Consider the following 24119-nt stretch of genomic DNA (forward strand, 5'->3'; position numbering starts at 1 on the left):
CATGATGTACCTTCTCCTCTTTGCATCAGTCATTATACGCAACTCATTCAGCCACAGGTATGTTCATCTCTAGCTGGAAGGCATTGACAGAATGGAGGTTCGCCCAGAGTCAGCTGAAGCCTTCACTGCCTCTGACTGAAACCCCGGACTCAGCAGCCCTCTAGCAGTGGCATTACTGTTAGAGAAGCCACCTGTGTGTGGCTGGGAGGTGGGATCCTGTTGAATCAAGCTCTGGTATTTTGTTAAAATCCTTCTGCATTGAATTGTGTTTTCTTAGAAATAAGGGCTCTTGGAATTTGGGGTTGGAGGTGCGAGATTCCATGGCCAGGGCTGTACGGTTCTTTGGTAAAGTCATGTCACATAGCCTCTGCCGTTTCAAATCTAACTGGGTGCTGACACTCAGGCTAATCCACACCATATATTTTTGACATTTCACAAGTAGTGAGTTAAAAATTGGAATAAATCTGGCTCAAATTTTACTTATTAAAGTTGGCCTTTAAAGAAGATCTGTTAATAGCATTCATAGAACATTTACAGATCCAGGTTCTGTTTTGAGCGTTCCTCACGGGTCATTTCCTTCAATCCACACAACAATCTCACGAGGCAGGAACTCTAATTGCCTCCATTCCACAGATGGTACAAATGAGGCTCAGAGAACTTTTTTAATTTTCTGGCAATGACTTCCACCGGTCAAATAACTAACACAAGGTAGAGCTGGGATTTGAAAGCAGGCCAATTTTAAGGCCAGAATGTTTAAACCTTAAGCTATATATTAAGCTATAGTTCGTAGTATATATTTATTTTATAATAAAATCTCTCTGTAAACACTTTCCTATAACTTAAGGCTAGTCATACCATGGGTCAAGTCATGTCTCCCTACTCAGGAAGTGTTATATAGTACAATTTTTTTTTCTTTTTAGACAGAGTCTCTCTCTCATCCGGTCTGGAGTGCGGTAGCTCCACCTTGGCTCACTGCAACCTCCACATCCTGGGTTCAAGCAATTCTCCTGCCTCAGCCTCCCGAGCAGCTGGGATTACAGGCGCCCACCACCACACCTGGCTAATTTTTTTATTTTTAGTAGAGATGACATTTCACCATGTCGGCCTCCCAACATGGTGGTCTTGGTCTTGAACTCCTGACCTCAAGCGATCCACCCCTCAGCCTCCCAAAGTACTAGGATTACAGGCATGGGACACCATGCCCGGCCAATAGTGTGATTTTTAACAATGAAAAGTAAAAGCTATAAAGCATTCTCAATCATCATACCTTCCAAAGAGTTACAGTTTTTTTTCTGAATGTTTTTGGGCATCAGATGAGATCTGAAGACTCACAGTACCCCAACATGGTCTTTTTTTGGTTCCAGTTTTCCGAGGCAGATAAGAGACCTGGTTGTTATCAGCACCACTGGAAGCCTCTATCTTGGCCACTGGGACAATTTGCTCCCCCACCTTCGCCTCACCCCCACCCGGCCCTGTGGTTATGCAACTTTACTCTTGCATCTTCAAGCCTAAAAGAATCGGTATAATATTCCAAATATTTTGGCTCTGTATTCGAGTTCATTATTATGTCACAGCCACATATGTGATCCTGTGGTGAAAATATGAGATAAAAGAAAGTCCACCTTCCTTTTTGCCACACACAAGATGTGCGAGGCTATGGCTCTGCTTACACTCAGAGGATGTGTCAGTATCAGAGTGTGCTCTGGAATGTAGACACTGGTCAAGCAAGGTCGCAGTCTGTCATCCACAGGAAGTCAGCTTTGGGGCAAAATGACACACTCACATAGAAAAAGAAATCAGCCAGAAAGAGAAACGAGAAAAGAAGAAACTTGGTAAATGTAATGTGAAAATCAAAAAAAAAAAAAAAAAAAAAAAAAAAAAAAAAAAAGAAGAATCTCTTTTGGCATAGAAGAAACAGACTACTATATAATAGTCTCTCCCCAGCTCATACAAAACTCGATTTATTAGCCTACAGAGAAAGCATCCTTGTACTCTCTCACATTCTAACTTTCTTAGGTATCTTTGTACTCTGCTTGTCTGCTGAAGAAGATAAAGCCTGGAGTGGGGTGGGGGCTGGGGTGAGAAGGGAACCACAGTGACAGGCTGTGGGAGTTTGTCCCTCCTCCTGGAGCAGAGGGGAAGCAAGAGAGTTGACAAGAGGAAGAGGAAGTTTAGGGGTGGCTGGGAGGCAGAGAGGCTCCTGCTACAGCAAAGGCTGAGATGATGCAGCTGAACCTGAGGAACGGGCAGGAATGGGAAGGAGGCACTGACATGAGTAGTACTTTGAGGGGAGCATTAGTTGAGCATAATGATGAGTTAGATATAGGATAAGAGTGAAGTCAGCGTTAAACATATCTGCAAGGTTTGAGCTGGTTTGTGGGGATAAGCCAGGGAGTACGAGGGAATCTGGGGCAGGATGCTCCCACTGAAAGGCACAGAGTCAAGGAAAGATGATTTTAAAATTAAGATAGGCCAGGTGCGGTGGCTCACACCTGTAATCCCAACAGTTTGGGAGGCTGAGGAGAGCCGATCACTTGAGGTCAAAAGTTCAAGACCAGCCTGGCCAACATGGTGAAAACCTGTCTCTACTAAAAATACAAAAATTAGCTGGGCATGGTGGCAGGCACCTGTAATCCCAGCTATTCAGGAGGCTTAGGCAGGAGAATCACTTGAACCCGGGAGGTAGAGGTTGCAGTTAGCCAACGTGGAGCCACTACACTTCTCCAGCGACAGAAGAAGGGGTGCGAAGGAGACTAACAAAACGGAAAAAGAGAAATAGGCCCAAATTATTAAAACCAATCCAATTGAGTTACTTAATAAACTTACCAGGGTAAGTGACAAAGACAAAATGAGTTCTGCTACTTTATCTGTTTAATGGCCACAGACATGTCTCAGTCATGTTTTTATTTTTTTAAAAAAATTTATTTACAGCACCTTTGTACATCTTTAAAAGTTATGCCCACGTACATACATTACCGGGGTATTCATGTGCAATTATTATGAGTTATTTAAACTTTATGTCTTAGAGTTTTGACAATTCTTCCAAATGTGAGGATTACAACACTGGTAAAATTGCCTGTGAGAACAGGTGGAGAATTTTTTAAGCAACAAAACTCCACAATACTGTAACATAACCTCAGATCTCCAGGAAGAGGTCACCCTCCCTTGAAAATCATCCTTTCCGGATTGTTCTCATTCGAGTGCAGAGCAGGTTCAGTGTCTCTGGCGTGGCTTTGTACTAAGAGGTGACAGTTGATCATCTAGCAAACATTCAAGAAAGTTCTATGTAAACAAAAAGGTATGAAATAAAACGTGTGAAAACAGAAGCACCAGAAAATGACTCATCTGTATTATCTAAACTCCAGATGGGTAATAACATGCAGATGACATTGAGGATTATCGTTCGATGCAATTCCAATTGAGAAACTAAGTTTTTGGTGCAACACCCCATTCCCACCTGTGACTACTCAAGTATAAATAAACTAAGAAGCTTAAATACTCAACGCTTTATCAGGTGCATGCAGTCAGTGATCATTCATCCAAATTTAAAATTCAAATCAGGTCATGTTCCCTCATTTTTTTCTATACCAGTTTTTTTGGGTGTTTTTTTTTTTCACTCTTTTACTACAAGAATGTGAAAATATATTTAAAAGCAGGATACTTTAAAATCAGGAAATGTATTTTGCTCTCTTGAAGAAAATAGATAAGATTTGGCAAAGGATAAAATTCGCCATAAATGACAAAGACATTTTTAACAACTGAACTTGTCATTAGCACTAAGATGAGCTGCTTACCAGGAACTAATAACAAGAAACATCATGAAGTTTAAAGTTGATCATTCTAAACATGAAGGAGAATTAAACATCTTAACCCCAGGAATCAATTGTGCTGATAACTACCCAGTCTCATTTAGTAGTGGACTCATCACATTGAAGATATTCAGGAGTTAAAGATATCAGCATGGAAGAGTGAGACCAAATGCTTTTTTCTTCATTTCATTTAATATTATAATGACTGATATGTATGAAGGGATTTGTAAGGGCTTTTCATTTCAAATTATATCTTATCTTTAAATATCCAAAGTTCCTATGTAGAAACAACTGCAATTTTTATGAATAGGCTGCTCTTGCCTTTAAAAATATGTTTTTAAAGAGCAAATTCTGCAGAATTCATTATTAAAAGGACTATGGGACTTTGAAGAGGCTTTCATCAACATTGTCTCTAAATTACCCTTAGTTTTACCCAGTGGCTCAGAACTTGGGGCAAAATTTTTTTCCCAGGTTATATGTGGCAGTGTCTGGAGACGTTGTTGGTAGTCACAACTTGAGGGGACAGGACCAGCATTTATGAATAGAGATCAGGGGTGCTGCTAAATATCCTACAATACACATCTCACATCAGGAGCGAGAACACATCCAATTCAAAATGTAAATAATGCCAAGACCGAGAACCCCTGGAGTAACCCTCACAAATGTTCTTAGGACTTCACAGGGCAGCTGTCTCACTGTAATCCCAAACCTACCTGAGTGATTTCCTCGACATTCAAAACATCTATTCCCACTGAACTTTAGAGTTTTTTGTTTACCACTACTGGAATTTGCTCAACCAACGGCAAAAAAAAAAAAAAAAAAAAAAAAAAAAGAACTAAATATGGAGAAGAGAATATTCTTAATTCTTCCTCAAATAATGTTTATCTATTTTATCAAGAAATTAGAGAGTAATTTTTTTTTGTCAACAATGGAGCCTGGTATCTCTGTGGGTATTCATAATGGCCCAATATCATGAAAAAAATTAACCTATATTTTCAAAAGCAATGTTGGGAGTCAGAAAATGAAGCAGATATAGTATTTCCTATAGCCAATGCTAAAATAATGTGGAAAGGACTGTTTCTATAGAAACCAAAGTGCAGTAGGGCCGTGTAGGAGCCCAGGTTAGCACACAGGACAACTGGTCTCTGACCTAACACACAAACTATTTAAGCATTATGTTTAAACATATGACTTTAAACATTTTGTCAGTTCTTCTAAAAATGGTGCGGGGTCAGTGGGAGGAGGGGGGCTTGTAAATAACCTAAGCATACAGGAGCACCAAACTGAGTGGCAGTGTTTTTCTAATATTAAAGGAAAATAGTGCTGTTTTAAATCTACTGTTTATCAGCTACTACTGCCTCCAAAGCACGGCTAATTCAAAAGGAGAAAGAGGACTCTTGTATTTTCTTGGGAGAATTACAAGGCAGGACAATTAAAGAGAGAGTGAAACCCAAGTGAAAATAGCATACGGCAGGTATCACAGTGCCAGAGGTGACAAATGCAAGCCAGCCAACCCAATACAAAATAATTGCGCTTAGCTTGATTGGACGTTATTAAATGCACTCAGCCAAAGTGCCTTAAAAAGGTATTATTTCACATTGACTCTAGGCCATAATCTGGTAAGTGTCGATCAAGATAGTTTTCTCAAGTTATGTTTAATTATAGTGGAATTAAGTGCCTTTTCTTATCCAGAAAAATATTTTAGAGATTAAAGAACAGTGTTTAAATGCAAATTAATATGCATTCCTTCAGCCAGTTGCACAAAAACTGTGAAATTAATTTTTTTCCTTTTAATAAAGGCAAAATGATGTGAAATCAAATAAGACCTTCAGATTTGGAAGTCAGAGAAAAATTTCTTTTTTGGCTTGGTCTAAGGCATTTCAACCAATGTTTATGTAAAAGAATCTGGCCCACTTATCTCCATGCTGAGTTTCTCGGAGGTTTCACTGTTTTGCGTGAGTACGTGCCACACTTTTAATACTAAAAAGATAAATGTCTTACTTATTAACCCCTTTGAGCTTATAAAGTGCATATAACCCAGCCCAATAAGCTCCTAGAAATAAAAACATTTTTAGGCATTTTTCTATTTACCTAATTCACTGCCAGTTTAAACTTAGATAATACATTTTCAAGGAATAAATAATTTTCGGGCCAGGTGCAGTGTGGCTCATGCCTGTTCTCCCAGGGCTTTGGGAGACCGAGGAAGGAGAATCACTTGAGGCTAGGCATTCAAGGCCAACCTGGGCAACATAGCGAGACCCTGTTTCTACAAAAAAAATTCTATCCTACTGATCATAGCTGTTTATTTATTTCAGCCTTCAAATTTAGGACTAAGATAAATTGTTTAAATATGATGTTTGTTCTAAGAAATCATGGATGCTGTCTTCATCATCAACCCAGCACCTCTGATAAATCCTGTGCAGATTCTAAACAGGACTTTACATGCTAAGAGATGGTGATTTTCAGACAATCTTGCAATCTACCAAAGACGATAGTAGTTGTCTAGTGAGGCACCTCCCATTTTCTCATACTTGTGAGACTTCTGATTTAAATAATGATGTCTGAACAATGTGTTAAATACATCACAGATGCTTCTCTACTACGAATATAGTTTGGTTATGGGTCTGAATCCGATTATAAAAATTTTATTTGAACTTGGTAATTTGGATCAGAGACATAAAAGAAAATTTTAAGTTCCTCAAAAGCACATTAAAGGCAGCAAGTAAGCTAATTCTCATTTCTGCTTTGGACATCAACTTTTCCATTGAGTCACTAGTTGACAACTATAATAAATACTTTAAAATATGTCTGATTAAAGAGAAGGCAGTCTAGCTTATTTATTTGACCAGAATTAATACTCAATGTTATGCATTCTGCTATCCCAGGAATACTCTTTTCTGGTAAATGCCGCATAGAACAATGAGATCATATGAAAGAAAAGTCAAAGGAAATTTGGAAAAATAAGTAAATCATTATCAAAGCACTAAATGAAAACAGCCCCAACTGTACTGACTCTGAAAGACAGCATATGAGTATCTGTGTCATACTTGAGGAAGCTGAAATGGACCCTCACTTCCATGTGAAAAAGATGTATTATATATTTAAACATTTGAAACATCCTATAGCTGCAGTTCAGTTCACAGCAGAAAGTAAACATTAGTTTTCTCTCACCTCACAAAATGTAGAGATGGACAGAACAAAAAAACAAAACAAAACAAAAAAAAACCCTATTAACGTTTACCTCCTACAGAATGTTCTGAGAATATTTTCTACCTTAAGAGTTATTCATTGTATATTTATTTGAAAATGAATCAAAGAAAAAGATATTTCTTTAGTGCCAGAAATACCTAACTTGCCTCTTTTATGATCATTAAGGGGAATGGGAAAATACAGCTATTGTGGTACTTTAGTTTTTTCAATGTATTTAAGCTATGATCTCACCTGAGCATCAGCTAGAAGTTCTAATCAGTTTAGAAACAAGAACTTCTTTGAACACTGTATCTGCAGTTATTGAGTCCCAGGCCCAGACTTGAATATCCCTGATATATACACCAGTGCAGTTTGCTTTAGAAAAACGCATGTTCAAGCTGAAACAGTCAAGAGCAGCATGAGACACCCAGGGGAATAGAAAGGAGTTACCAGTTACATAAAATTCACAGACATGTTTAACTAAAATCCCAAACAGCCAACCCCTAGTGAACACAGAGCATGCACACTGCAAGTCTGGTCTGAGCCTACAACCCGGAAAGCTCTTCTTATGAGCCACGCTGGTGGTTCCAAAGTGCCTTGTCTATACAGTCTGATTATATGGGTACCAGATTAAAAGTGCGTGCTGTTGACATGACATTGGTCCTCCTGAGTTTTGTTAAGAGTTTGTCCGTGGTCACTCAGACAGCTGTCCAAAGACACTTCAATAGCCACTTCCATTGTATCTCTTCTACAGAGGCCATCACTTCCATATGTGTCTAGAGAGGGCCCACCATTGTGCTCAGCACAGCCATTGACATGGGCCAGAGGCAGTGCCCCGGGGGGACAACACAGCTGCTTAGCACAGCCCTTGGAGATGCAGGGTGAGTTGCACAGCCACAGTGCGTCCTTCTGCTCCAGGGGTTCCTTCAAGTCCACATTTTCAAACTGGATGGTGACATTGTGGATTCCCGCACTGTGGAAGATTTCTCGAATTTTAGTGCTAGCATCTTGATATCCCCTGTCCTTAGGATACTTGATATGCAGGGTGGCAATAATCTTTCCACTTACAAGTTCCCAGATGTGTACTTCATGTACACTGCTAATTCCAGGCACAGCAGAGAGTTTACTCACTATAACAGAGAAGAGCAAACAAAAGCCAAGGTGAGTGCTGCATTTGAGACATGGAACTACAGGAGGGATATGGTTCCTTTAAGTATTCTCACCAGAATGGTTGCATACTTATTAAGAACAGCAGGAAGAACAAAATAGCTGTACCTCTGTGCGTACATTTGCACTTAACCTCTCTCCACACATCGTTAGCCCATACAAAGTCATTTAAGAAAAAAGTCTAAAGACAAGAAAAAAGTCCCCAGGGTTGCTGAGTATACAAGGGAATGGACACTTGAATGAACTTCCCATAGTCACATAAAGTGCAATGCTTTTTTTTTTTTTTTTTTGAAATGAAGTCTTGCTCTGTCCCCCAGGCTGGAGTGCGGTGGCGTGATCTCAGCTCACCACAACCTCCACCTCCCAGGCTCGAGCAATTCTCCTGCCTCGGCCTCCTGAGTAGCTGGAATTACAGGCATATGTCACTGCACCTGGCTAATTTTCGTATTTTAGGAAAGATCGGTTTTCACTATGTTGGTCAGGCTGGTCTCGAACTCCTGACCTTGTGATCTGCCCACCTCGGCCTCTCAAAGTGCTGGGATTACAGGTGTGAGCCACCGTGCCTGGTCTGCCTTTTCTTAAAAGGGATGATTTAGCAACATGGATCAAAACAAACAAACAAACAAACAAAAAAACCTTTACTAGCAATTCTACTACTAAGAGTTTAACCTAAAAGAAATAACCTAATATTTATGTACAAGAATGGTTTGGACAATGCTCTTTGTATTCATGAAAAAGATGGACCCAACAAGGAAATAGTTAAAACAATTATGTAACGGAATAGGATACAGTCGTTTAAAAGTTGCATATTTAAGGATATGAGAAAACGTACATAAGGTATTTTTAAGTGAAGAAGGAAATTGCTAAACTGTGTATATGGCAGGATCTTTCTTTTTACACTGCATATAGAAAAATATTAACAGTGGTAATTTCCACTGTCAAATTAAGAGAGATTTCTATTTTCTTATTTAGGCTCCTCTGTATTTTCTATACTTCTAAAATGAATATGTATTTAGAGAGATAGTATTCAATACGGATTTGAGCAAAGCCTCTGCAGTCAGCTAGTCTGAATCCTGGTTTAGACATTTACTAACTGCATGATCTTAAACAATTACCTATCCTCTCTGTGCCTCAGTTTCCTTATCTGTGTAATAGAAATGATAATAGTGCCTTTTGTATTATTTTAAGGATGAAAATGCATTATTATACATAAAGCACTTAGAACACTTACCTTTCTAGCATGCAATAAATGCTATCAAAATAGTGCTATTGTTATTACTATGTTGTGGGGTTTTCTGTTTTTGTAGAGACTGTCCTGTCTCCCAGGCTGGAGTACAGTGGCATGCTTATGGCTCACTATAGCCTCACACTCCTGGGCTCCAGTGATCCTCTCACCTCAGCCTACTGAGTAGCTGGGACCACAGCCACACACTATAACCTTTACTTTTCTATTTATTTATAAAACTAATATTATTTTTGTAAAAATGAGGTCTCACTATGTTGCCCACGCTGCTCTTAAACTCCTGGCCTCATTCAGTCCTTCTGCTTCAGCATCCCAAAGTGGTGAGACTACAAGCAACTAGCCCTCTATTTTTTAAAATATCTGTTTTTAAATATATTACTTTATTTAAAACATAGCCAGTATATGTCACAAATTTCTTTGTATATGTTTATCTTGTTCCCTCAATTGGGAAATGAACTAGCTCCTGGGAAGGCAAAGGCAATGCTGTATGTCTGTTCCTCTGTCTCCTTCCCTCTCCCATGCCTGCTCTGCCTGAATCACTGGGCAGTGTTGTGAGAGACACAGGGACTTGCATGTCCACATTAACTAGCAAGCAGGGTCTAGAATATGAATGATTGTGCTTTTAGAATAAAAAGAATAAAATAGAGTACTTGGCAGAAATGGCCTTATTTGAATTAAAATAAATCTTTGACATGAAAGTAAATAGCCCAGGAATAGGTATTATCCAGTCACTGCATTCTTAAAAACTTACAGTTGAGTCAGAGAATCACAGTTGCAAAGGACCTTTGGTGCTTGGAGCTGAGTCATCTTAATAGGCTATAAAACATATGATGGATGTCTCTACTGCCTGGTGATTTAAAGTGTTTCAGAATACATAAAGCAAACACTGCTCTTAAATAATCTTCGTCCTTTGGCCTGATAACATTGAACTGAGCGTGGTTCTGGATCACAATTCAGTCTACTTACTCAGCTCTTCCATGTTGACTCCTTTGGGGACCATCTGCAGCAGAATGGCACCGGTCTCCTTGATGAGTGGGAAGGCAGATGACAAAATGATGATGACCATGAGGACAGTCAGGCTGGGGTCAATGTAACACTGCCAGTTACACGGGTCCTCACTCCTCAGGGGAAGCACATAGAATATGATGGCCGTGATGACCACAACCACGGACCCCAGGGCATCTCCCATCACATGCAAAAGTACACCTGCCAGGAAGAAAGAAAGACTACTGCAGCACAGAGGCAAATCTGGAAGCCATGTGACACTCACTGACTTGGATCTCCAAGTATATGAATACCTGTTACCATTTGGAGTTTTTTGGTTTTGGTTTTGATTAGAACAGTAGGATGAATCAAAATAATGGCAACTACTTCTTAGGAAACAAAACCCCAGGCCACCATCTCAGGACTCGGAGTACCTTGGAAGAACAACAGCTTAGGGAGATTCTGAGCTCATAGTCGCCTGCAGGAAGAGTGACCGTGCCATCTCACAGGGCCACATCACTACCACCCACCACCCACCAAAGGGCACCAAGCTAGAAAACAGAGGCTGTGCAAATGATTTCTTTTTCTTTAAGATAAGTATCTGTGCTTTACATTGTTTTTAACATTTTTAAGGGGATAGGGAACAAGTTATATTAAAGAGTGTTTTTAAAAAAAAGTCTCTTTTCTACCTTGATCCGCCTTCCTTTTTCCCTGTAAGCATTTACCTACTTTTTATTCAGCCTGTGGTCATTTAAACAGCATTTTGTTTAAGAGGTGCCCAAGAACAGGGACTCCGGGAACATTTTCATTGCAGAAAGAGCCATTTATAATAAAATAAAATTAAAATTCTACAGATAATACTAAAAATTGTGGGTGCCTTTAATTAGGGAATTGTTTCTAAAGATACTGATTATAATATAGAACATATGCATTCCTCAGCAAAGATTTGAGTACCCAATTGTTAGGCAAGGATTAAACTGGGATTCAGTAAGTAAATTAGGTGAAAATTTGGTCAGAAAAATTATAAAATATAAACACAGAGTTTTTGGTTTTGGTTTTTGTGGGGTTTGTTTGTTTTTACAGAAAGCAACATCAGAACATTGCAATTCAAAGTATAGCTTGCAAACCAGCAGCATCAGCATCATCTAGGAGCTTGTTAGAAATGCCAATTCTCAGGCCCCACCTCAGATCTGTAGAATCTGAACCCACATTTTAAAAAGATGCCCAGGTGATTGGAATGAACATACAAGTTTCCAAAGCACGTATATTAAGAGGGGTCTGCTTTGTCTCTCTGTGTATTCCACAGACTTATGCAGCAGAATGAATAATAATCCAAATTACTAACAACTTACTCGTGGCTAAGACTGACAACTCACAGCTAAGACAGTCTCATTTGGAAGGTGCTTTAATTGGGCTAATTCCTCCTCTTGGCAACACCTCCACAATTCTAAATAACGTCATAGAGAAAATGGCATTTTGTGAACACTAAATGTAATTTAAGGCAATTGACTCAAATTTTTCCCAAAAAATACAGGAATAAAAATAATTCCCATATTTCCTTTTGGCTGTGTTTACTTATAAGATCCTGATTCAATATATACATTAACATTCCCATTTTCTAATGCTGTGCCTCTTTCTCCCAACATCTGACACCCAAAGGAGCTTTTAACTCCCCAATCCCTGTACTGAACCACAGGAGGGAAACAAAACGTTCCCAAGAGATGTTCTATGTACTTTGTTCCTCTATAAGGACTTAAAGATCCAAGCTTTAAATTTCTTCAGGGCAATACAAAATGCTACCATAAAAATACGAAAGCCTTCAAATCTTTTGAGATAAGGGGAAAAAAAAGAAGAGAAAAGAATTTTAAAAAATATGAAAGCCTAATATTTCCTGTGCACAAGTGATGTCATTTTTACTGCCTGACACAGTCTGTTATTCTCTGATTATCTCATACATGTCAGATCCATTTCCTCCGTAATAGCAATGCCGTAATGCCATAAAAGCAATGTAGGCATTCAATAAAACAGGAGCTTCTGGTTGATCATCATAACTCTCATGACATACAGTAACTCTTGTCTTTAATAATAACAACCATTGTCATTATTATGCTAACAAACACATGTGCTCCAGGCATTGTTTTAAGCATGTTACATATATTTACACATTAAGTCCTCATTAGGACTGCAAGGTTACCTTGTGAAAATAAGTAATGCAAAATCTAAGCTGTTGGAACTCAAAAGTATTTTGAGCCTTCAAGGAATGTGAATTACAGGGCCTGAGCTACGTGACAGGCAGCTGAAAGCTTTTGCATGTCTGAATTAAGTCTTTTTCCTTACCTGCATTGCTCTGTAAAATGCTATAAATGGCGAAGGGCCCCAGGGAAGACCCCCTTTTCACTTATTGTTGATTTTGATTCTCCCTCTTACCTTCTCATACATGACATCATGGCTATCGCAGTCCTTTAATAGGGAATGTTAAATACACTCTTTTAAGTTGGAAAGGAAATGAAAAACAGCTATAAAAAAAAAACAAGCCACATGGAAAACAAATTCTAACTAATTAATTTTTCTAACTTCTAAACCAGTCTTGTATAGAAAATGTTATAACCCTGTTAAAGTTCTTGTTCTTCTCCTTATATAAACAAGAATTTAGCTTTTAACTTTGGAACCCTATCCCCATTTCTCTGGAGTGAGTAACCCTGGAATGGCCATTCCCAGCTTTTCACTTGAATAAACTCTTGAAAATTGGAATCAAACCCTTCTGAGTATTTCTGGTTGGTACTCTCTTCATTTTACAAATGAGGAAACTGAGGCACAGAATACCTAAGTAACTTGTCCAAAATCACACAACTAAACAGTGTTAAATGGGTTATCAATCCAGGTAGCCAGTCCAGAGATCTACTGTGCATCCTGCCTCGTGTAAGTTCTAAACTCCAAATTCAGCTTTTCCTTCTGAGAAATCCCACTATTAGTCACCAAGAATTACACAAAATAGTAACTTTCAAACTCGTTTTTCCCATAATCCACAGTAAGAATTATGTTTTGCATCCTAGCACAGAGATACAAGTTGAAACAAATAATTTGTGGTAAAGCAAAACTCACCCTTATATATGATTTCTTACTATTATCTATTCTATTTCATTCTATTATAATTAATTTTCTACTAAACTAATTCTAGGGCCCAAATTGTCATGGCCTTCAGTCTGAAAAACTGTTAAAACCAGCATCCCGCTCAGTTCCTGAGATTTCATAATGCAGTGTGTCTTCTCACCGCCCATGCAAAGATGACGAAGGCACAGTTATGATCATTAACTACAGCGCACTGGCAAAATTCTGTGTGCATGTGTGTGTGAGAGAGAGACAGAGACCGAGAGAGAGACAGAAAGAGAGAGAGAGAGGAGAGAGATGGGGTTTCCCTCTGTTACCCAGGCTGGAGTACAGTGGCATAATCATAGCTCACTTTAACTTTAAACTCCAGGGCTCAAATGATCCTCCCACCTCAGCCTCCCAAGCAGTTAGGACTACAGGTGTGTGCCACTGCACCAGCTAATATTTTTACTTAAAAAAAAATTTTTTTTTTATTTTTTAACTTTTTTTTTTTTACAGGGACAGGGGTTTGCTCTTTTGCCCAGGCTGGTCTCAAACTCCCAGCCTCAAGTATTCCTCTCGCCTCAGCCTCTCAAAGTAGAAGATGCTGAAATAAATACATTGATAACCTCCTCGTGGTGGAAAAGAGTCTCCTGTGATGAGAAATCTCAGGAAAGTCTTGTTGAGAGGTAGGTAATTTGGGCAGGACTCTGGAGAGGAGGCAGACTTCAACAGGCAACCCTAGGAGAAGGCATTTCAGACAGGAACACCTCGCAGGAGCCTCACAGGAAACTGCAGATGGAGACGTGTTCATGGGGCAATGTTGGGGGCTGATGCACTTAATTTAGACTCACAGACCCTGACACTGTGGCTATGAGCCATGGACCTTATGAAAGTCAACCTCTCTGAGGAGCAAGATTCTCATCTGTGAAATGGGGTAGTAATAGTATCTGCCTCACTTCCCTCAGAGGCTAGTTCTGAAGAATATGTTTAAAAATGTCTGAAAACTGTCTGAGAATGACCAAGAGGTGGTGACGATGATGACAGGCACCATTTGTTGAGTGGGTCCTCTGTGCTGTTCTAACTGCCCATGTGATCAGCACAACACGGTGATGTTGGTCTTATTATCTCCATTGTATAGATGAGGGGACTGAATCTCAAGGAGATTAAGTTCCTTGCCCCAGGTCACCTCGCTAGGAAAAGAGAGAGGCTGAACTCAAACCAGATCTGCCTGACCACAGGGTGTAAGAGCTTCTCACCTCTCTACAGTTGTACATTAAATGCTGGTGTGTATGCGGAGAGTAAAGAGCTGGTGGTGGAGGTGAGGCCATGAAGGAGTGAAGGGAAGGGCAGAAACGTCTAGAAAGGAATATTGGCACCAAAACAGCAAGCTCTTGAATGTCAGCAGTGTTTAGGCCATAACCTGGATGCAGTAAAGGCTTTGATCAGACTGCGATGTGATCACATCTATGATTCAGAAAGATAAATCTGGCAGCATTATCTGAGACACACAAAGATCACCACCTAGTAGACAACTCAATCACCTGATTAGTCATAATGCTCTCAAGGTAGCTTTGCAAAGGCAGGAAACCTCTGTACTTGGCCCTAACTTGCTGCCTTTAGATTAAAACGAAACCCCCAAAAAACTGGCATATAACATAAGCTGGCAATTTGACACAAGTTGAAATTTGGTGTGTCCCAGAACTTAGGAAAGCCATCGGTGCTGTTGAATTTGTTGAATGACTGGAAATAGTGCATTTGTACCGGGCAAGTGGTAATGAAAAGATGAGATGAGAAAGTAAGAATTGCAAAGAAACATCTCATCAAAGGGGATTTCTTTTCAAGGGACATCAAGATGGCTATTTGTCTATTTATGTTTATACCAAACTTTAAAAAGCTAATTGTCTTTCTGACATATTGTTACATCTTTAATGTATCATGTTTGATCCTATTAAATAAAATTGACCACTACAAAGCACATTGATAAGAATTTTAAGAGGATTGTGTTTTTTATCATACTTTACAGTAGAAGACAGAGTGTGTTGCTTAGAATTCATTTTTTTGGCAGGTGCGGTGGCTCACACCTGTGATCCTAATACTTTGGGAGGCTGAGGTGGGGGATTACCTGAGGTTGGGAGTGCAACATCAGCCTGGCCAACATGGTGAAACCTCTTCTTTACCAAAAATACAAAAAATTAGCCAGGTGCAGTGGAATATGCCTGTAATCCCAGCTACTCTGCAGGCTGAAGCAGGAGAATCGCTAAACCTGGGAGGTGAAGGTTGCCGTGAGCCAAGATCATGCCACTGCACTCCAGCCTGGGCTACAGATCAAGAGACTTCATCACTCAAAAACAACAACAAAAAAAACTCATTTTCCTATTCCCATTGGAATAAGAGAAACAGTAAAGAAAATGAAGAAATTGCTTTTTTGTTTGCGGAGACCCCCATAGGATATTTCCTCTGCAGATCTGGAGAGCGGGACATAGTCCTACTTTCTAAAGCAGTTGCTTAAATGTTAGAAATACAACCATTCAGTGACCGTGTACTAGAGAAGCAAGCCATCTCTGCCTGGAGTCTAGAGGCAATGTGTGATCATGGAAAGGGTCAGAAATGTGATGTAAGAGTCCAAGATTCTACCCTTGTCTCTTCTATGAGCTGGGGTGACTTGGGGAAGTCATCAAACTCTGCACCCTGCTTCCTCATCTGTGAAGTAAAAGGTTGAAGTCCATTTTCCCTAAGGTCTTTCCAGGTCTAGCATTCTATGATCCTTCTGTGAATTATGGCTCCAGGATAAGGACACAGCACCAAAGTGGGGGCCAGCCTCACACTTAGCCGGAAATATGGAAAGGCTCCGATTAGCCACAGGACAGGTCCTCGTCCAAAGCAGCAGGAATAATCTCCACTAACACGGAAGCACTGTGGGTTTGAGCCCCGCAATTCCACTCACTACCTGAACAACAACTGTATGCACTCAGTAAGATTGTGTGACTACCACGTTGACTCATTCATGAATGGTACCAGTGACAAAGTCTGTACTCAATCAAAACATCAGCTAGGTTTCCTGCTATAAGCCTAAACGCTTCAGATTTCACTTATTTCAAAACAATTCCATAAGGTAAGTACTGTTATTATCCTCATTTTAAAGATGAGGGGATTGGAGGCTTAGCGAGGTTCAATAACTTGCCCAAAGTCACATGGTTCTTAAGTAACAGAGCCATGATTCACACTCAGGCAGTTTGAAGCCAAATCCCAATCTTTCAGCCACTGCACCATTTATATCTATCAGAAGCTAGAGATGCACCGGTGTCAGTACCTGTAAACCAAGGGCCCAGCCAGGTACAGCAAGGCATTCTACTACTGGCATTTTTCTACCAAGAAACTTCAATAGCTTTGGACTAAAATTTGTCAAGATCATACAAGTTTCTCAAACAAGATCACCATATCTATGAGGGCCTACTCTTCATTCTTCTTTGTTTCATTCCGCCTACCTATTCTCTTTCTCAACATTGTAATGTAAGGATGAGGATACTTGGCTAGGTGCAGTGGCTCAGGCCTGTAATCCCAGCATTATTGGAGGCCAAGGCAGGCAGACTGCCTGAGGTCAGGAGTTCAAGACCAGTCCGGCCAACATGGTGAAATCTCGTTTCTGCTAAAAATACAAAAATTATCCAGGCGTGGTGGTGCACACCTCTAATCCCAGCTACTCGGGAGACTGAGGCATGAGAATCACTTGAACCTGGAAGGCGGAGGTTGCAGTGAGCAGAGATTGCGCCACTGTACTCCACCCTGGGAGACAGAGCAGGACTCCATCTCAAAGAAGAAGAAGAAAAGAATGAGGATAGGTAACAGAACATGTTTTGAAAAGTTAAAGTCTCTGATGGTGAACTCCACCTTAAAACTTATGTGTATATGCATATATATATATATATAGTTCCACTGCACTGCAACCTGGGAGACTGAGTGAGACTCTGTCTCAATTATATATATAACAGAGTGTCACTCAGTCTTCCAGGCTGCAGTGCAGTGGCATGATCTCAGCTCACTGCAACCTCTGCCTCGCGGGTTCAAGCAATTCTCCTGCCTCAGCCTCCTGAGTATCTGGGATTACAGGACCCCCTAGTCACACCTGGCTAGTTTTTGTCTTTATAGTAGAGATGGAGTTTTGCCAGGCTGGTCTTGAACTCCTGACCTCAGGTGACCCACCCACCACAGCCTCCCAAAGTGCTAGGATTACAGGTGTGAGCCACCAAGCCTGGCCCCAATGTATATATTTAAAAACTGAACCATGTAAAAGAAAGATAAATGATGATGACTGTTTATTATATCATCATTATTAAGCTTTTCTTTCTTTTTTTTTTTTGAGATGGAGTTTCGCTCTTGTTACCCAGGTTGGAGTGCAATGGTGCGATCTCAGGTCACCGCAACCTCCGCCTCCTGGGTTCAGGCAATTCTTCTGCCTCAGCCTCCTGAGTAGCTGGGATTACAGGCATGTGCCACCATTCCCAGCTGATTTGTGTGTGTGTGTGTGTGTGTGTATTTAGTAGAGACGGGGTTTCACCATGTTGACCAGGATGGTCTCGATCTCTTGACCTCGTGATCCACCCGCCTCAGCCTCCCAAAGTGCTGGGATTACCGGCTTGAGCCACCGCACCCGGCCTAAACTTTTCTTTTAAAAGCTTACTACTAAGCTCTTTTGGAGAGCAAATTTCCCTGTTGCATTTAAATTTGGTTAATTTAGAAATTTTTAGGAGCTCATATGTTACTGTTGTTATCTTCTGGATTTTCCCTATTGGTTCATTCTGAAAATTACTTTTTAAAACAGATGTGAGACACTCAAAGTGAAGATACCTCCTGAATTATTAATTTTTCATTATATTATTTCCATCTAAACCCCACGTACAGGCTTTCCCCAAACCACAGGAAAGTAGAGGGTTGCTTAATCCTTGTTGGAATTCTCAAAATCAAGATTGGGGATTAACCCCTTCTGGAATTACTCTGAAGCAAAATCTGCGCCGAAGAAGTTGGAAAGGAGAGATGTTGGATACAATGGTGTCCAGCGAGAAACACATCTCAAAAACCCCTGGGCTGACCTTAGTCCAGTGCTTCTGACCTTGACTGCATAGTGAGAAGAATGCTAGTTAGGTGCCTGCCATGGGCCTCACCAGAACACTCCCTTTGGTCCTGGGAGTGGAGGTTTTAGTGAGCCAACAGTCCCTTCACAAAGGCAGATTTCTGGCAGAAATAATTGATGCAACAGGGTCATTCAGCAATGCCAGATAGAGCACAACCTTGGATAGCAGCTCACCTACTCTTTTCCTACCTTTATCAAAAGCACATTCAATTAAAATAGGCTTCATTATTTGTTAGCAATATCTATGGACTAGTAAAACCAAGTAAAGTAGTAAATAACATTGATATGTGCAGTTCTAGAGCAGGCAGTAGCAGCATGGGTCTAAGTGGAGTTAAGATAAATCATCAGCAACCAGCTTCTCCCCAGGATCAATGCAGTGATTACAAAAGAGAGTCAGGTCATAGTCTGTGCATGTAACTGGCCTACTTTCAAACACACCTTTGCCTTATTAAAAGTCAAAGAGAAATTTACAGCACAGTCCAATGTGTCATAGAAAGCGATTTCAAATAGGTTCAAAGTCAATCCTACCTCTGATATTCAGAGCTTCAGACTTTTTCTCTTTTTTCATCATCTCTTCTGGCTCATTCTGGGTGTTGAAGGAATCACCTGCATTCAAAGAAGAAACCTTGTGTTGTGTATAAGTTCTACAAACAAACAAAAAAAACCAATGGACTCAAAATAAAGTTTTGTTATTTCAAATTCCTACTAGCTTAAGGGAGACCCTTCCTCTGCACACACACAGCTCAGAACAGTACATTTGGCCTTGAAATAGCCTTGTTGATACACCTTTGGACTTCATTCTCACATCCTTTTTCTTTTTCTTTTTTTTTTTTTTTTTTTTTTTTTTTTTTTTTTTGAGATGGAGTTTCGCTCTTGTTACCCAGGCTGGAGTGCAATGGCGCGATCTCGGCTCACCGCAACCTCCGCCTCCTGGGCTCAGGCAATTCTCCTGCCTCAGCCTCCTGAGTAGCTGGGATTACAGGCACGCGCCACCATGCCCAGCTAATGTTTTGTATTTTTAGTAGAGACGGGGTTTCACCATGTTGACCAGGATGGTCTCGATCTCTCGACCTCATGATCCACCCGCCTCGGCCTCCCAAAGTGCTGGGATTACAGGCTTGAGCCACCGCGCCCGGCCAACATCCTTTCAAGTTAAAACAAAAAGAGGGCAAATGGGAGCCCACCTGCAGCCCTCAAACCCGTAACACCCAAGAGGACAAACAGATCGGCAAAGAGAAAGGGAGAAAAACAAAATTCAGATACCAACTAATGAGAGGGAGGAGGGGTTGGAGAGTGTTGCCCGATAATGACTGATTTCAAAGAAAATCAATACTTTTATAGAGAGAATAGGGGAAGGGAAAAAAGACTAGGGCTACCCGAGGATCCAGGAGAAAAAAGAAAGGATAGAGAATATATTAATTTAAAAAAAAAAAAAAAAAAAAAGCATGCAGAAGAAAAAGAGGGCGTGGGGTGAGAAGAAAGGGAAAGGGAGCCGGTGGGAGGAGGAAGGAAGGGCCAAGCGGTCCAGAGGATGCAACCGAAAGGCACCTGCTACGTTTGAGAACACGGTCGCCCCCTTCTCCTGCTTTCTTTCCACCGAGGTCCCCCGAAGGGTTACGGCCGAGTCAGAGCCGGGGGCTGTCGGGGCCGATGCGCGCCGCGGGTCCTCCGGGCCCTGGGGTCCCCCGAAAGCACCGGGAGCGCAGTCCTCCGCCAGCTGCTGACGCTGCTGCAGGCAGCGACCGCGGCCCCGCCTGCAGCACGAGAACCAGGAGGCGCAGTCCTGGAAGATGAGCAGCCCCACCAGGTTGACCAACAGCCCCAGGGCGCCGACGATGAGCACCAGCTCGGGGTCATCGATGCGCTCCGGCCGGGCCAGGCGCAGCACGGCCTCCACGAAGATGGTGAAGCAGAGCGCGGTGAGGAAGACGGCGTTGCTCAGCGCGCCCACCACCTCGGCGCGGGCGTAGCCGTAGGTGGCGTGGAAGCCCCCGGTGGGGCGCCGGGCGATGTAGCCGGCGCTCAGGCCCACGCACAGCGAGATCAGGTCGGAGAGCATGTTGAAGGAGTCGGAGAGCAGCGCGATGGAGTTGCCCAGGTAGCCGGAGACCAGCTCCGCCACGAAGAAGGCGACGGTGAGCACCAGCATGAAGAGCAGCCGGCACGTCTTGCCCGAGTAGCGGCCCATCTCGCCACTGGCCGCTGGCACCGGGCGCCGCCCCGGGAAGCACAGCCCGCCCCGCGCGCAGCCACAGGTGGGGGCGCGGCGCGGATCCACGAGGCCCGGTACCCGCCTCCTGGGCTGTCTCGCCCGCCCGGCCCCGCCGCTTTTTATAACGCGAGGCCGAGCCCAGCCAGTCCCCGCACGTCCAGAGTCTAAAGGAGTGGCGGCGGCAGTATCTGAACAGCCCGTGCGCCGCCTCCCGCGGCTCCTTTCCCCTCCCTCGCGGCCTGGGCCTGTCTTGGCAGGTGGCCACGAGCCGATGTCTCTGCTTCTGGGACAGGACTGTGCAGAGAGGGGCGCTGCGGAGGAGAGGGGGCGTGTCTGGATGTCAGTCTTCACAGACCCCCTCCCCGCGCAAAGGTGGGATTCACCGAGACACCCCTCGTCTGCGGGCCCTCAGGGTCGCCAGTGTCCTGCTGACTCATTGATAAGGGCCTCGGCTGCTGTGGGGTGTGTTCGCTGAGGTGGACGTGGACACCTCCGAGTACGTGCCCAAAGACACCTTGCAGGGCAGATTCCATATTAACCAGGTGCAAGGTCCCGAAGCACAGGCTTGGGGCAACTCTGCCCTTGAAGATGTTTCCTGCTTTTTATTTCGTGATGTGAGTTCATCCCTCATTCAGCCCTCCAGCATCATTCCCCTAACCTCGGGATAAAGCTATTTAATCCTCTCTTGTTCCTCACAGCCATCATAAAGGGTGCAAGATCATTCCTATTACCTCCTCATGGCACGGGACCATCCCTTCAGGATCTTAGCTGTCAAGGCCTCCTTCCCTGAGTGAATCGCAGGCAGCCCTCAGGAGAGCACAGACCCCACTTCTGTAAGCATGCGCTCCCACCCAGCACTGACTCTGTGATACACACAAGTCCCTTGGCCACTAAAGAAGTCAGGGCTGGCCTCCTCTGTGTACTTGTCTCATTCTCCATTGAAGAGAATATTCTTCTCAGCCCCATGTGTCCCTGACAGCATGACCTGATAGTACATGAAGGTTTATTCCGAATAAAGACTTTTTTCTTTCTTTTCTTTTTCTTTTCTTCTTCTTTCTTTCTTTCTTTTTTTTTTTTTTTTTTTTTTTTTTTTTTGAGACGGAGACTCTTGTTGCCCAGGCTGGAGTGCAGTGGCACGATCTCAGCTCACTGCAACCTCCACCTCCTAGGTTCGAGCTATTCTCTTGCCTCAGCCTCCAGAGTAGCTGGGAATACAGGCATCCGCCACCACGCCCAGGTAATTTTTGTATTTTTAGTAGAGACAGGGTGTCGCCATGTTGGCAAGGCTGGTCTCGAACTCCTTGACCTCAAATGATATGCCCACCTCAGCCTCCCAAAGTGCTGGGATTACAAGTGTGAGCCATCGTGCCTGGCCAAGACTCTTCTATTGACAACAGGCTCTATTCCAAATAAAAGTTATCCAGAAGGGAACTGCCTCCAGGACTCTGGAAGAGGCCGAGGAAGGGCCCCTTGACGAAGGGTGTCTGCTGCTGGTCTCTTCCAGCAGTGGAGGTTTGGGAGGCCTGGCTCCTGGGTTTCTTCGTTGGTTTCTTTTGTTACCTCATTCTCTCATCCCACAGAGGATTTGAAGGTGAAGTCTGGTCATCTCTATTCTCCCTCCCCATCCCCAATCCCTGAACTTTAACCATTCCTGAAAAATACACATGTAGTTTTGGCTTGGAAATGAATAAAAATGTTTCATCAAAAAACAAAACAAAGAAACCAAAAAAAAACATACACAGGCCAGGCGTGGTGGCTTACACCTGTAATCCCAACACTTTGGAAGATCACTTGAACCCAGGAGTTTGAAATCAGCCTGGGCAACATAGGGAAACCCCATATCTATACAAAAAAATAAAATAAAATAATTAGCCAGGCGTGTGTGCCTACGGTCCCAGTTATTCAGGAGGCTAAAGTGGGAGGATTGTTTTAGCCCAAGAAGTCAAGGCTGCAGTGAGCCATGATGGTGCCACTGCACTCCAGCCTGGGTGCCATAGCAAGGCCCTGTCTCAACCCCACCTCCCCCTACCACGGAATCCATGAGCAGAACATCCTAACCTCTAGCCCTGTTCACTGTCCTTAGTCTTGTAAAAGATAACCTTGTCTTTCAGTATCTCCGAGGTCCGTAAAGCATGCTTAATCCACGGGTCTCGCCTTATACCAGATAAGCCTCCAAACTCAAAGGGGTTATTAAACATTCCCACCTCCAGGAAAATATCTGTATACTGAGAATTAGAGAAAACTGATCATTGGAAATATTCTCTAAAAAATATAAAAGGCCAGGTGTGGTGGCTAATGCCTATAATCCCAGCACTTTGGGAGGCCAAGGCAGACAGATCACCTGAGGTTGGGAGTTCGAGTCCAGCCTGACCAACATAGAAAAACCCTGTCCCTACTTTAAAAAATACAAAATTAGCCGGGCATGGTGGCACATGCCTTTAATCCCAGCTACTCGGGAGGCTGAGGCAGGAGAATTGCTTGAACCTGGGAGGTGGAGGTTGCCATGAGCCAAGATCACGCCATTGCACTCTAACCTGGGCAACAAGAGCAAACGCCATCTCAAAAAAAAATTAATATAAAAATTAATAATGTAGAATAAGTAAGAAGATATAGACTACACTATTTTTCACTAGTGTAAAAAGGGAATAATAATAGTATAGGGAAGATTAAATGGGTTAATATGTGTAAAATGCTTAAAACAGTGCCTGGTACACAGTAAGCACTCAATAAATGTTCTATTATTGTTATCAATAGTATTAGTATTACAGCACATGTGTGATGGAATTACTATTGAACAAAAGATGACACACTCTAATTCACAAAAGAGATTTATCAGAGTATTGTACCCGTTCCAGTTTCTGGCTTAGACTGTCTTCAAACCATAAAACCTCTGAAACATTTAACATGACAACAAGCAAAACAGCCAAAATAAGTGAGGAGGTCTTGTGGAACTAAACTTGACAAACTAAAGCATTCCTTGCTAATTGGATTTCTTTGTCATTCACCACTGAAAGAAAAACCTGAAATCAGCAGAAATGTATCACTGGAGCAGATTGCCCAATTATTTTCCTAACCAAGGGCAGATAAGCATTGTGTCACTGCCCCAGGAGTGCAGCGGATGGAACCAGAAAGCCAGTGGCTGAGGAAGCAGGAGGAGCTGGAAGTGGTGGAGGCAGCCTGCCTGCGGGCCCCATTCCTGACTTTAAGAAAGGGTAAGTGTTGCCAGATTGTGTCAACAAAAGGCACTGTAGAAAAATGTTTGTACTAAAACTACACACACACACACACACACACACA

General features: G+C 42.3%; 1 protein-coding gene and 1 long non-coding RNA gene across 4 annotated transcripts in view; one reads left to right on the forward strand and one right to left on the reverse strand.

The window, feature by feature from the left end:
* The window catches only part of LOC141581079 (uncharacterized), a 42382-nt gene extending 26928 nt beyond the window's left edge, over positions 1-15454 (forward strand). Inside the window, exon 4 of the long non-coding RNA XR_012513565.1 lies at positions 13999-15454. This is a non-coding gene — a long non-coding RNA (uncharacterized LOC141581079). The remainder of the gene's footprint in view (positions 1-13998) is intronic.
* SLC30A10 (solute carrier family 30 member 10) overlaps positions 7370-24119 on the reverse strand; it is a 46344-nt gene continuing 29594 nt past the window's right edge. Inside the window, exons 1-4 of one of the 3 annotated variants that reach the window (XM_003930340.4) lie at positions 20159-21028; positions 19139-19216; positions 10375-10614; positions 7370-8128 (exon numbers count right to left, since the gene is read on the reverse strand). In XM_003930340.4, coding sequence (XP_003930389.1) covers positions 7629-8128; positions 10375-10614; positions 19139-19216; positions 20159-20798 — 1458 coding nt within the window. In that variant the 5' untranslated portion in view covers positions 20799-21028 and the 3' untranslated portion in view covers positions 7370-7628. Of the gene's footprint in view, positions 8129-10374; positions 10615-19138; positions 19255-20158; positions 21029-24119 lie in introns of those variants that run through there. The other 2 variants (XM_074385209.1, XM_039463461.2) reach the window with 2 other exon arrangements.

The sequence above is a fragment of the Saimiri boliviensis genome, chromosome 14, assembly GCF_048565385.1.
Source record: "Saimiri boliviensis isolate mSaiBol1 chromosome 14, mSaiBol1.pri, whole genome shotgun sequence".
NCBI lineage: Eukaryota > Metazoa > Chordata > Mammalia > Primates > Cebidae > Saimiri > Saimiri boliviensis.